Here is a 13,424-nt window from a genome sequence, read left to right as displayed (position 1 = left end):
GTTGGAGTCAGAACTGGATTTGAAGCCCTGTGCTACAGTTAGTTCCCTAGCTGTGTGACTGTGGCCAAGTCAAGGATCCATCCAGATACTTGATTCCTCCAGCCCACCTACTGCAATGATCACATACACCTTGTGGGACTGTGGAGAGGGTGACCACAATTAGGGGTAGACACTGCTCAGCGAGAAGTTCCCAGGCCAGCCAGATTCCCTTTACCAAGCAGGATACCCATTCCATAGCTGCTGTGAGTAGCTGCAGGTCCTGGCTCACAGCTGCCCCTTCTTTGAAGAATTTCTCTTAGCTGATGGCAGCTCCCTTGCCCCCAAAGTTTTGTTCTGACCTTTGGGACTACCCATAGCCAATGACTTACACAGGAGTACAGGAGGCTAGTCAACTCTGCAATGCCATCCACTCCCAAGAGCTTTCCCCGAATCAGGCTGAGGCTAGGCTGTGGCTGACTACCCACCTTTACCTGCTTGTTTTCCTGCATCCCTCTCATAGGCTTCCCCTGAGAGTACTGCACAGCACATCACCTGCACCAGAGCCCACGTCTCAGGCTGAGACAGCATCGACAAGAGGAAAGAGTTCTTCCCTCTCCTGTATTCTTTTCTGCTTGAAGACTCCTGAGAGGAGCTTGAGAATACTCCTTATGCTCATTCCTACCGAGTTAGCGGCACCCACCTGATTCCCAAAAGGGCCAGGGGTCCCTTTCCCAGAACTCCGCACACCCAAGAGACGCTGGGCAAAAGTGGCAGATTCCTGGGGCCAGATGGCTTGGTGATGGGTTGGCTTGGGCCTGGGCGGGCCCCAGAGGCACCTTGTCCAGTCTTGGTGTTGGGCCCAGGCAGATGAAAAGATGTTTCTTGGGACATTTGCTGAGGAACTAATTAATTTCCATTACAGGCCCCAATTAGGGACACAGCCTCCCACCCACTCCCCAGGTGGTTCCAGGCAGCATTTCCCAGGGACACCAAGTACTGGAGATTCAGGGTGAAGACTTAAAGCTTCAGGTGCCGATATGGTCCAGGATGGTCACCTGGGGTCCCTCATGGGAGAGGTAAAGGCTCTGGCTGGGAATCCAGAAACATCAGTTCTATTCCTGGCTTTGTCACAGATCTGCTGTGAGCCTTTGGGCAAACCATGCAATCCCTCTCTGGGTCTTGAATGAAGATGAGCAGATGACCTCAGATGGACTCCCAGCTTGGAGGCTCTGAGACAGCAATACCTAACACTCTTGATACACTTTTACTGTGTGTGGGCGCTCTACAAAGCACTTTACAAATATTTACTCACTTAATCCTCATGATACCTTCAGGGCAGGGAGGGGTTTTATTCACCCACTTTAGAGTCATGAAAACTGAGGATCAGAGAAGTTACTAACTAGCTCAAGGACACACAGCCAATAAGCAGCAAAGCCAGTATTCAAACCCAGGCCATCTGACTGCAGAGTCTGTATCATAACCATCACCAAGCTATACTGCCTAATCTAATCTGACTACTCTCAAACCTGCACAGTGGCTGGCACAGAGCTAACCACCACCAGAAGTGCCTAATAAGAATTTGGTGACTGGAAAATAAAGAAAAAGCCGCGGGCCTAAAAGACAATAAAATTGGTGGTGTTGGGAATAGGCCTTGGTGGCTGAGGTAGGAAGGAGGTTGGTGCTTCCTTGAGTGTCCGCTGGTGCAGTCTGGCCTGTTTACTATAACATATCATCAGTAACAGCAGAAAGAACTGGAAACAGTGTTTGTCCCAGGGAGGGCATGGGAGTCAGAAGACAGAGGTGCCTGGGATGCTTTTCACTAGATTCTTTTCATGCTTTTAAAATGTTATACAACTGCATTTATTACCTACTCCAAATAGCACTTAATCTTTTCAAAAGTATTCAATGACCAATCAGCCAATAGCCAGAGAGAAACCATGGCAGGAGGGGGACACCCTGGAGACAAAAATGACCACAGAGGGGCTATAGCCAAGTGGGGGAGGAATCCAAAGGAGGAGATGGGGGGCCTGGATAAGTGTCCTGTTTTCTGGGAGACTCTTGTTGTATGTAATAAACAAGCCCACCAGACCCTCTCTCTGCACATGGGAATTCTGAGGCCCAAAAGACAAAGGGAAGTGGCCAGAGAAGACACTGAAATTCAACAGCTGAAAGGAGACCCCTTCTGGCCCCTCATACAGCTACTTGGGCTCCACTAGGCACACAGTGAACACCAGCCATCCAGACCAGAGGCATGAGTCCCAAACCCAGGTGTGTGCTCCCACCATCTGCCCATCCTGCCCCTGGGATGCAGGAACGGCAGCAGCTTTCATTTCCTGGATGCCCCACAGGTAGTAAACACATTATCTCTAATTCTCACAAGGTGGCAGTTATTCACTCCATCTTGCAAAGGATGAGGATGAGCAGAACAATTACATATTATAGTCAAAAGACTCAGCTGGGAGGCACCTGGGTGGCTCAGTGGGTTAAGCATCTGCCTTCACCTCAGGTCATGATCTCAGGGTCCTGGGATCAAGTCTGGTGGGATCAGGCTCCCTGCTCAGGGGGAAGCCTGCTTCTCCTCCTCCCCCTGCTTGTGCTCCCTGTCAAATAAATAAATAAATAAAATCTTAAAAAGAGAGAGAGAGAGAGACTCAGCAGGTACAGGGCAAAGACTTAAACCCAAAGCCCGTGCTCTTTTATGACGCTGAGCCACCCTCTTAGAAAGTGTTTCCCATGAGTTTAGGACAAGTCCCACCTAGAAACTATTTGTAAATGCCTTTATCGTCAGATTTAGAGTTTCATGAGACTGGGGTGGGGGAAAATCTTAACACAATGTTGCCCCCCACACACACACACCTCCAACCTGAGTTAAATCTCAACCTTCTCTAGAAAATTATCAGTGACCCTTTTCTTAGAAACATCTAAATTAACTGACTCAGTAAATTCCCTTGGTAGCATTTCCCAGCATTTTGCCCCTTTACATCGATGATTCTTTTGATTTACTTCTTCCCAGAAGAGGCTTGTCCTCAAATGAACCTCCTGGTTTTAAGACATAGCCCTGCCTGCCTTTCTCCAATTCAGGAAAGGGACTGTGTCCTGTTCCCTCTGGTAAAGGTGCTAGACTTGAACCTCTCAGAATCCCCAGAACTGAGTCTGATACCCCACAAAAGGATATTAAGGCCTGATGTGTTATTCATGTCGACTAATTTATCATTTATATAGATGACTTCCAAAAGGATTTTATGGGTCCCAGACATTAAACCCGGTACAAAGCAGGGCAGCATCTGAAGCTCATTTGATATAACACCATGTCCTGGTGACAAGAATCTCTGATGACTATTCCCAGCTCCTGATTTTGGTACCCAATGTCCCAGCAGCTAAGACGCAGGTAGCCAGGAGACATCCTAGATTCAGAAAAACACTTCAGTTCTCTCTAGCTTTCTTCTCTAACCCAATGGTTCTCAAGGTAGGGTCCCTGGACCAGCAGCACTGGGATCAGCATCACCTGGGAACTTATTAGAAAGAAGATGCTCAGCGTCTACTCCAAACTGAATGAGACACACCAGGGTGGCAACCCAGCAATCTGTGTTTTAACAAGACCCTTAGGTGATTCTGACCCACTGAAGCTGATGGGACAACCACAATTGCAGCAACTACCCCCTAACTGAGCATCTACTATATGCTCAGCATGGAACACACGATCTCATTCATCACTGTAACCAAGGAAACCATGCCACGTGCCCTGCTCTGGAATAGGTGCGTTCTGTGCATCACGTCATGTATTCTTCATAATAACCCTTTGAAGAATGCTTCCCCGGTTATACAGATGCAGAAATCGAGCCAGCCCCAGAGGGTTGAAGCCACTAGCCCAAAGTCACACAACATAGAAGTGGCAGAAGTAGGATGAGAATTCAGGTCTGTTGGATTCCAAAGCCATGTTCTTTCTGTCCCACAACAGAAGCTCCCTGAGGTCTTTTACAGCTACGTCAGCCTGAGGAGCTATAAAGCTGGGTCAGGCAAGATTCAAGAAGTAGAGGTGGGGGGGGGGTGCAGAAAGAGCCCTGCCCAGACTACAATATGACAGGAAGCCACAAGATGCATTTAAAGTCACAGCCAAAAATAAAAAATAAAAAAAAAAATAAAATAAAATAAAATAAAATAAAATAAAATAAAGGCACAGGGATCCCTGGGTGGCGCAGCGGTTTGGCGCCTGCCTTTGGCCCAGGGCGCGATCCTGGAGACCCGGGATCGAGTCCCACGTCGGGCTCCCGGTGCATGGAGCCTGCTTCTCCCTCTGCCTATGTCTCTGCCTTGTCTCTGCCTCTCTCTCTCTCTCTGTATGACTATCATGAATAAATAATTTAAAAAAAAAAATAAAGGCACAGCCACCTATGTCTAAGGAACAAAAAAGACAAGGATTCAGGAGGTATAAGTTCTTGGCCTCTCTCTGACTTTACACAGCTGGGGAGGCCTTTACTTTTCCCACTTTAGAACTTGCCTTCCCCCACCTGATACTCCTCATTGTCTGCAAGGTTGAGTGATCTGTCCCCAACTTACGTCTCTGAGCTTATCTCCCTTCACCCATTCTCTCTAACCACTCTGGTCTGCTTTCTGTTCCATAAACACCAAAACTCACACCGACCTCAGGGCCTTTGCACCAGCAGTTGCCTCTGCCTGGATCACACTACCTTCTCATATTCCCTCGGCTGGCTCTTGGTCATTTAGGCCTCAACCTCAATGTCACCTCCTCAGTGAGCCTTCCCTGAGTACCTTACTTGTTGTTATCTGCTATCCCATCAGTTTTATTTTCATTTCACTTGACACAATCTGAAATTACTTATTTTTTAAATTGCTTCCCTGTTTATTATCTGCCTCCCCCATCACAGAACATAATCCCATGAGACAGAGACTATGTCTGCCTTGTTCCCCAGTATATCCTCAGCACCTAGAATACTGTGTGGCACTGAGCAGCTAATTAAATATTAGTTGAATAAGTAAATACCAAAGAAGAAAACCTGGACTCAGAGGCCAGAGCCCTAGATCCTTAACACGTGACCTTGGCAAACCACTGCCTTTCTGAGCCTCAGTTCCCCTCCCTGCCTAACAAGGGGAATGGACAAGATGCTCTCCACGGGTCCTTCACAGACTGGCAGTCTTGGGAAGCCAGGCCTGGAACTCGTCCAGTGGGTCTGTCCAGAAGAGGCAGCCGGCCAGGGTCCCCGCAGCAGCTGCCCCCTCCTCACCCCCACCGGCGTCCCTGCCCAGGCACGCAGTCATCTCACTCCCCCATCACAAAAACTGTTAATGAAGTGCGCACTGCTAAATGCAGTTACAATTACGGGGGCTAAGAATAAGGCGCTGACATCAGCCACGTCAGTTTCCGAGTGAATCAGAAAGGGAGGAGGGAGGAAGGAGAAAAGGGGAGGGGGGATGGCGCTCTGGAGCTGTCAAGTGGAAATAGCACAGCGTTAAATATAATCCAGCACTGGCCTACATCGGTCTGGAGAGGCAGGTGATGGCTCGGCCCCCAGGGCCAGGGCAGACAACTGGATTCTTCAAGGAGGCCAGGCAGCCCCATGATGGGGATCATCCAGGAAATGATGGCCAGAAAGGCAATCTAGCAGGCTGGGGTCAACTGGAGTGGACTGGCGGACCCTGGAGGGCCACAAGTGAATCTGGATGGGACCCCACATCCCATCCTCTGGCACTTGCTGTTTTGTTAGCACAAGAACAGTCCCCAGGGCACATAGGTCCCTCTCCCACCTGGAATCTCATGTCATGCAAAGAGGCAGAGGGTGGCCTCTGGAGTCAAACACACTTCATTCTGAATCACCACTGTGCAACCCAAGAAAGTCATTAAACTATTCCAAGCTGCCCAGCTTTTCCTCATCGGCAAAATGGGTATGTCTGCAACAGGAGCTACCCCTTCTGGTTGCTATAGGATTCAGTAAGATCATGGAAAGCGCAGAACACAGCCAAGCAAGACTTTCAATCATTTTATTTTTACCATCTTGAGAGATGCTCAGACAAGGATAATTAACCCTTTTTTCCAGAAAAGGAGACTGAGGCCCTGGAAGGTTAAAGGACTCGTCTGAGGCCCCAGAGCCACAGTGGCGTCCAATTCTCACCACATAGGATAAACAGGGGGGGAGAGAGGGGATTGCAATGTGGTTGCTCCAAGGGACTGGAGGTGAGGGGAACTGAGAGTAAGATAGTGGGATTGTGAGTAGCCCTGGAGAGGGTGGGGGCCATAGATTACAGTGCAGGACGTGTGTGTGCACCCTTGTGAACATATTCTCCAAAACTGGCACCTTTCCAACAATTCTTAAAAGAAATGTTGAAACGATGGTTGTTAATGGTTGTTAAGGCCGAAATGAAAAGACGTTAGAGGAGGCAAAGTAAAAGCCCAGAGCCCCGGAGGGCAGGTCAGCTGACACGGAGGCGCGCTCACACTTCAGCTTCCCGCACACCTCCGCCCCGCCCTCACTCAGCCTGCCAGGAGAACCGGCTCCGCTGGGGCCCAGGTGGGTGGGGAGGGAGGCAGAGCACCGCGCTCAAAGGAAGCCGATGTGCCTGGAGCCCTCCTTCCCACTTCCCACCAAACAGAACCAGACAGGCCTGCAACTGCAAACCCAAGGAAGCCAGAGCCAGGAGTCTGGCTGCTTGGGGACAGGGAAGGGAGGTGGGGGGTGGGGGCTGAGGGAGAGTGATTTAAGGAGAGAGCTCTAGAGGCATCGAAGCAGAGCTGTAGGGCAGTGATCTGGGTAGTGGAGGAAGGGGTGCATTGCCATGTACTCGATTTTTCTGAGATGCTTCTTTCAGGATAATTTGATTAAAATAAAGTAGTTTCGGTTCATACTTTCATCCAGCCCCACAACACGAACCATGGGAACACTGGCTCAATCCTTTACCATGCCTCGGTTATCCCAATTTAGAAGAATTCTGCCCAATTTCCAAAGCTAAAGGAGATGACAGGACTTGGCAGTAAGTTGCGGGGGGGGGGGGGGGCCAGGAAGTGGCCCGCCCTAGAAAAGAGGGTGGGAATGGAGGAATGGAGGCTTCAAAACCTCTGCCTCACACTTCAAGCGGACCTGATCCCAAAGGATATTCGAAGGCATCTTCCTCACCATTCCCCCTTATGCACTCAGCCCCAGCCCCGCTCTGGGGCTGAAGTACTCATTCCCACCCACCCTCTTAGTGCTGGAAGGACTAAAACAGCAGGACATTTTGTGTCTCTGAAAAAGCTCAGGTCAAATTTCAAGGACAAAAGTTAGCACTTGGTCTGGAAAAGAAAACTCTTGCCAAATGGAGTAAATTGGGGGTGGGGAGGGAGGGCCAGGGCTGGCATTCCAGGTGCCTTGGCTGCGGGCAAGAATTAGAGCTCTAATTCCCCCTGCTGGGATCTGTCTGCCAAGATATAGGCATCTCCACCCCACGATCCAGGAGAAGAAACTCAGACAACCCCCTCCATTTCCCTCTGTCCAAAAACAGAGGGAGTGGGCTTTGGTACTAGCTGGAGAGGGGGGATCCATCCGCCGCACCGCCCCATCCACCAGATTTGGCCTGAGCGGAAGAGGGTGGTGCAGTGGAGAGCTCTGCAGCCCAGAGACGTGGCCCTAACCGCTAAGAGAGGGACCGGTAGCCGGCCCGGTGTTGCCATGGCAACTTCCTCCTGTGCTGGATCGAAGCATCCTATGGGCAAATCAGAGCTGGCTGCTCCAGCTTCTCCGCCCTTCTCCCAGGCCAGGGAGAATTGGATGCTGAAACCTCTAGATCAGACTCAGGGACACCATCCTCAATTCCAGACCCTGATGGCAGCGACCCGCTTTTGGCATTAATTGGAAAGTGACGACACCCTTGCTCCCCAGCCATGCCCCAGTGTGTCGCGGCAGAGCTAGGACTACAGATGTGATGAAAAATAACTGTTAAGGAAGAACGGGGAAACAAGGAGTTGGACTGCTCCCACCCTCTTGTTCCACACACAAGTCCCCCAAATCCCCATCTTTAAACCACTGCCAAGAAAGAGGGCCCAACTCGGCCTTAATAGCCACAACAATGTAATAAAATTAGCTTATAGAAAGTATAAAAGCTAACATTTTGAGAATCCCACAGATTCTTTTTTTATAGTCATGCTCAGAAACAAGTCGTATTTGATAATTAGATAAACAGCTAACAGGTATGTGAGAGACTACCTGGTGCCAGATACTGTACTAAGTCCTTTGCAGGGCGCAAACAACATAATAAACAAAAGCATGGATGTTTCAGTCAGATTGCTCAAGTTCAAATCCTAACTCCCTCAGTTCCTGGCTGAGTGACCTTGAAAGAATACTCTCTGTGCCTCAGAGTTCTTATCTGGAAATGGGGATGTTAAGATGTTCATTTTTTATAGAGTTGCTATGAGGAAAGAATTAAAATAATATATTTAAAGCACATAGGAGGATGCCTACTGGAAGGTAAGGTAATCATTTTTAAAATGTGGACCCTATGTGGTCCATGCTATTATTTTCTTCCTCATCCGGATGAAAAAGCTGAGGTCATGTATCTAACTCCCCAAATACAAACTCAGTGCCACCAAGGCTGAGCAATGAAGATACCTACACAATAATGCCCCCAAGTCCGGGTCTCTCTAAAGCCCCAGCATCTTTGGAAAAGGGACAAAAGCAGCATAAGACATGAGTTCAGTGTGTACACAGAGGAAGATGCTCCTTGGGAGGCATACTAGGAATTTACAATGACCAGTACCCTGAGCCTCAGGGTGGCTAGAACAGGGTGGGGGAAAGGAGCAGCTTCCTATGCCCACAAAATGCCCAAGGCTCCCAAGCCCAATGCAGAAAAGTATTCTGGCCCAGTTAAGATTAATGAAATAGACCTCTCTCTGCACACAGTTTTTCAGGAAACCAGCTGAAGGGGCAGGTAAATCCTGCAGATGGATCTGGCTCTACCTGGGCGATGGACAAGATGCATTGCACAAAATTTGGAAGCAGCATCAAAGAGGGGGCACCTAGTTGAGCCAGAAGCCATCAGGGACACATCTCTGAGCCATAAGACTGCATGGCATCAATGGGCCAGGGGAGGGATCAGGGAAGTGTAAAGTGGAGCAAAGCCAGTTCTAGTAGCCCTCCTACTGAAGCAGTCTCTGTCCAGTATGTGACAGATTAGACCAACTGCTTTTAGAAATTAGTTCAGCACGGTGCTGTTCTAAAAGAATAAATCCAAAAGGCTTTTTTTAGGAGAAAATTAATGACTTTGAGAAGAACGAGAGAAATTAAGCGCCAAGACAACGTTTCCTACTTCCGATTCTTACCAGACACTCATTAGTCTCCCGGAAATGAAATTTCACTGTCTCCCTCCCCCTCCCAACCTCAAAGCATCCCTTAAGATGAGCAGACCATGAAAACGAGATGCCCAAACCAAACTCCTGGCTGTCAGCCATTCCCTAGGGACCCCTCACCTGGGAACCATTTTCTATACAGTGAGATTTGGCTTTTTAAAAAATTCTTTCGGACAGAAGGCTAGTAGTTTACTGGAAAGAGAACTGGAAACCTGATTGTAGTCTCAGCTCTGTGCCTGCCTCATTGGGTGACCTTGGGTTACACACACACACACACACACACACACTCACTCACTCACTCACCCACTTGAGGGCAAAAAAGGGTCAGACAGGATGATTTCTGGGTCTCTTCCAAGTACAAAACAAGAATTTGAAGAAACTTGCTGGAAAAAAAAACATCAGGTGGATCATTAAAAAAAAAAAATCTCTAATATTACATGAAGTTCCCTATTCTGACTTAAGTGAAATCAGAACAAGTTGCTTGCAACCAGCAATGATAACCAAGGCATCTGACCCACGACATGGAGCACCACTTGGGAGAAAAAACCTAACTGTCCCTGCCACTGTTCCTGCTCCTACAAACCCATGCTCCTGCTTCACCTGCCTCTTGAGACCTAAGTGGCCTGTTGAACTTCAGGAGAATCCCTGACCATTAGGCAAAGGGTGGAAGAGTTAGCTCACCTATGCTCATGGGGCTAGCTCTCCTAGTCCTCATGCTAACCTGATTTCCTCCAGTGGAGGCCACTGTGTTAGACAGCTTCTCTATTATTCTCACCTTGCTTTGTCCAGAGTAATGACCTCTCTCAGCTACATCGAGGGGGAAGCTCCTGATGCTCCGAGCCTCAGTTACTTTTTTCATAAAATGGTGATTCTGTAAAATGGCTCTGCAATATCTTTACCATCTTTACCCCACCCCTAGCTCTAGGTCTGCCAGGAGTCTGCCTCACATACCCCCATACATTCACTTGGCCAACAAATTCTTCCGGAGAACCTTTCCCCCACCTGCCTCCTGCTCCAGCAGGAAGACGTGAGCACCTATTACCCACTGCTCCATCCCATGTCTCACCAGATAACTTGGACACCAGATGAGGGTCAGGGAGTCTTCAGCAGGACCCATAAACCCCCTAAAACTACAGACAAAATTTTGAGGACGATTCATATGTGTATTTTTTGCAGAGAGAGTCCAGGTTTTCATCAGGCTCTCAAAAGTGTCCATGAACCCATTTTGCCCCTCCCCATCACATACACCCCTCTCCTTTTTTGTCCTCCCACTGAACTCCAATACTCTCAGATGTTCAGCTTCTGTTAGATCAGATTTTCAGAAAACGCTTTTAACTGCATCCTCTGAGACACTATCATCCCATTTTACAGATGAGGATTCGAGGCTAGGGGTGACGTGACTTGCCCAAGGTCACGGCTAATAAGTAGAGGAGCAAGACTGGAACCTGATTCTGACTCCCAATGTGGCACTCTTTGGAGAACTCTCACCCAAGCCCTCTAGCTACCCCACCTGTTGGTGATTCGCTTGCTCCCCGAAAAAACATATCTGGAGCCCTCATGTGCCCTCTGCCTGGTCCCAGGGCCCCAAAGAGCCGGTTTCCCCACATTTCCCCGCCCCTTGGGCTCCGGCGGAGGGAGGCTGCGCGCAGGCCCGGGAGCGCGAGGTTCGGGCCGCTGGCCGCTGGCCGGTGGCCGGGTTCAGCCCACCAGGAAGGGCTGCTCCAGGGACAGGAGCACCCAGGATCCGGGCACATTCCGGGGTCGGGGGGGGGGGGGTGCGCGCAGGTGAGGAGTTGGCGCCGCCCAACGCCTCCCTCCGGGACCAGCTGGGAGGGGAAGGGAGGAAAGGCCGCAGCCGGCCAGGGCCCCCGCGGGCCGCCCCAGTCTGACAGGAACGAGGCGTCCGGACCCCCAGCCTCTGGGGGAAGGGGAGGGAAGCCAAATGGGGACGCTCCAGGCCTTGGGCGCAGGGCGGGGGTCTTGGGCTGGGAGCCTCCGGATGCAGGCAAGACAAAGATGGGGAGGCAGGGGGCGCGTCGGAGCCCCAGGGGTGAGGCGGCCAAAGCCCCGGGGCTCCAGGTGTGGGCGCGACGAAGACTCGGAGAGGGTGGCGGGTCGGACCTAGGGACAAGACAGGGGGCACCCAGAGGCTCAGGTGAGTGAAGAGAGCTGGGCCGGACGACCCCAGGGGCCCACCTGCGGGCACGGGGAGCGTGCGGAGGAGCTGGGGTCCCCGCAGGCGGCCGGAGGCGCAGGCACCGCAAGCCCCAGACCCTGGGGCCCCCGGGTGGGGGCGTCCCGGGCGGCGCTGGCGACAGGCAGGAGAGGGCGGCCCCTCTCGGGGCGCACCGGGTCGGGGGGCCTCTTGCCCTGGCTCCCGGGACCCCCGCCCCACCCCGGGGTCGGGCACGGGCCGCGCGCTCACCCGCGTCCTCGTCGTCGAAGGAGTTCATGCACGGGAAGTAGATGGCGAGCGCCTCGAAGGAGGCGGACAGGCTGAGGCGGCTCTGCGAGCGCTCCATGCCCGCGCCGGCGCCCGGAGCCTCGGCCGCGGCGGCGGCGGCGGCGGCGGCGGCGGGCGGCTTGGGCAGCTTGGCCGCCCCATTCTTGACGCGGAGTACGGCGCGCGGCGTGGTGGCGGCGGCCCGGGCTAGGCCGGGGCTCCGCGGCGGGGCTGCGGGCGCGGCGGGGCCGGCGGGCGGCGGGCGGGCCGGGGCGGGCGGCGCGCGGAGCCCGAGGCGCGCTGTGCTCCCGGCGGCGGCGGCGGCGGCGGCGGCGGCGGCGGCGGCGGCGGCGGCGGCGGAGGTGGCGGCGCAGCGCTCTGGCCCGCGGCGCCCCCAGCCGGCCGCGCGGGGCGGGCTCGGAGCAGCCGCCGCAGCCAATCGGCGCCGCCCGGAGGAGGGGGCGCCGCGCGCGGGGGCGTGGGAGCCGCGAGGGCGCGGGTGGGGCCCCTCCTCGCCGCCCCCAGTCCAGCAGGTGTGTGCGCCCCGCGGGAGGAGCGGGCCGAGCGGGCTTGGGACCCGGGCCCCGGGCCTCCACCCCCGCCCCGCTCTGCCCCAACCCCGCACCCAGCCCCCAGGCTCGCCCCGGATGCGGGCGTCCAGCCACCGACCGAGACAGGCCTCACCCGGCGACAGGGTCAGGCTCAGAAGAGACCCGCTCTCAGAGCGACCTGCGCGCAGCACTCAGCCTCCCACACGGAGACCCTCAGATTCACGCATGAAGCCGCAGAGGAGCTCAAACAGGCTCCCACGCGAGTGCATTCACTCTGCGAGGGGCACACAGACGTCCTCAGACTCACACACACACCCGCAGAGATGCACCCACCAACTCGCTCACTCCTAGAGACATTTGCTGTATCAATCCACAGACACCCTCTGACAGTCTCCAAAGACCCACACAGGTAGATACACCTGTGGACACCCTCGGACTCACACAGGCCACCCAGAGGTAGATACACCCACGGACACACACTGAGTCACATAGAGACCTGCAGACACACTGAGAGTGAAAAGCAGGGACCCCCCCCCAACCTTGGCCACACAGGGAGCCCCTCAGATCCCACACAAACCCACTGAGAAGTTCAGACAGGCACACACACTCCCATGCACCCACACTACTCACAGTCATCTTAAAATTCACACACAGAGACACTCATGCCCTCTGATGACGCACTGTCTCAGACCTGCACAGAGACACTCAGTTGCCCCCCACCATTGACTCCCAGAGCACTGATTCACACATACACACAAATGCTAGCAAACCCTGGCCGATTCATGCACAGTTACCTTCAGACACAGACACAGAGAGTCATTCAAACACACTTCAGTGGACACACACATGCTCACACCCAGACACATAGAGCCTCATCACTCCCTGGGCATTGGGAGTGATGGATACACTGCCCAGACACCCTCACACACACACACACACACACACACACACACACACAGAGACAATTAACACACTCCAGGATCACACACTTGCACTGACAAAGCCCCAGATATGCCTCCAGGGACCCATAGTCTTCAGACTCACACGTGCATGGGTTCAGACACTCAGAGTCCCCAGGATGAACACAATCATGGTCAGAAACCCAAACTCCATTCCCTAA

General features: G+C 52.8%; 1 protein-coding gene across 2 annotated transcripts in view; it reads right to left on the bottom strand.

The window, feature by feature from the left end:
* RIMS4 (regulating synaptic membrane exocytosis 4) overlaps positions 1 to 11,998 on the bottom strand; it is a 62,746-nt gene extending 50,748 nt beyond the window's left edge. For both annotated transcript variants that reach the window (XM_055306554.1, XM_055306564.1), the window contains exon 1: positions 11,736 to 11,998. In XM_055306554.1, coding sequence (XP_055162529.1) covers positions 11,736 to 11,832 — 97 coding nt within the window. In that variant the 5' untranslated portion in view covers positions 11,833 to 11,998. The remainder of the gene's footprint in view (positions 1 to 11,735) is intronic.
* Positions 11,999 to 13,424: the final 1,426 nt, after the last annotated feature.

This window comes from Nyctereutes procyonoides, unplaced genomic scaffold (genome assembly GCF_905146905.1).
Source record: "Nyctereutes procyonoides isolate TBG_1078 unplaced genomic scaffold, NYPRO_anot_genome, whole genome shotgun sequence".
In the NCBI taxonomy this organism is placed as follows: Eukaryota; Metazoa; Chordata; class Mammalia; order Carnivora; family Canidae; genus Nyctereutes; species Nyctereutes procyonoides.
This window is presented reverse-complemented; position numbering and strand designations above follow the sequence as displayed.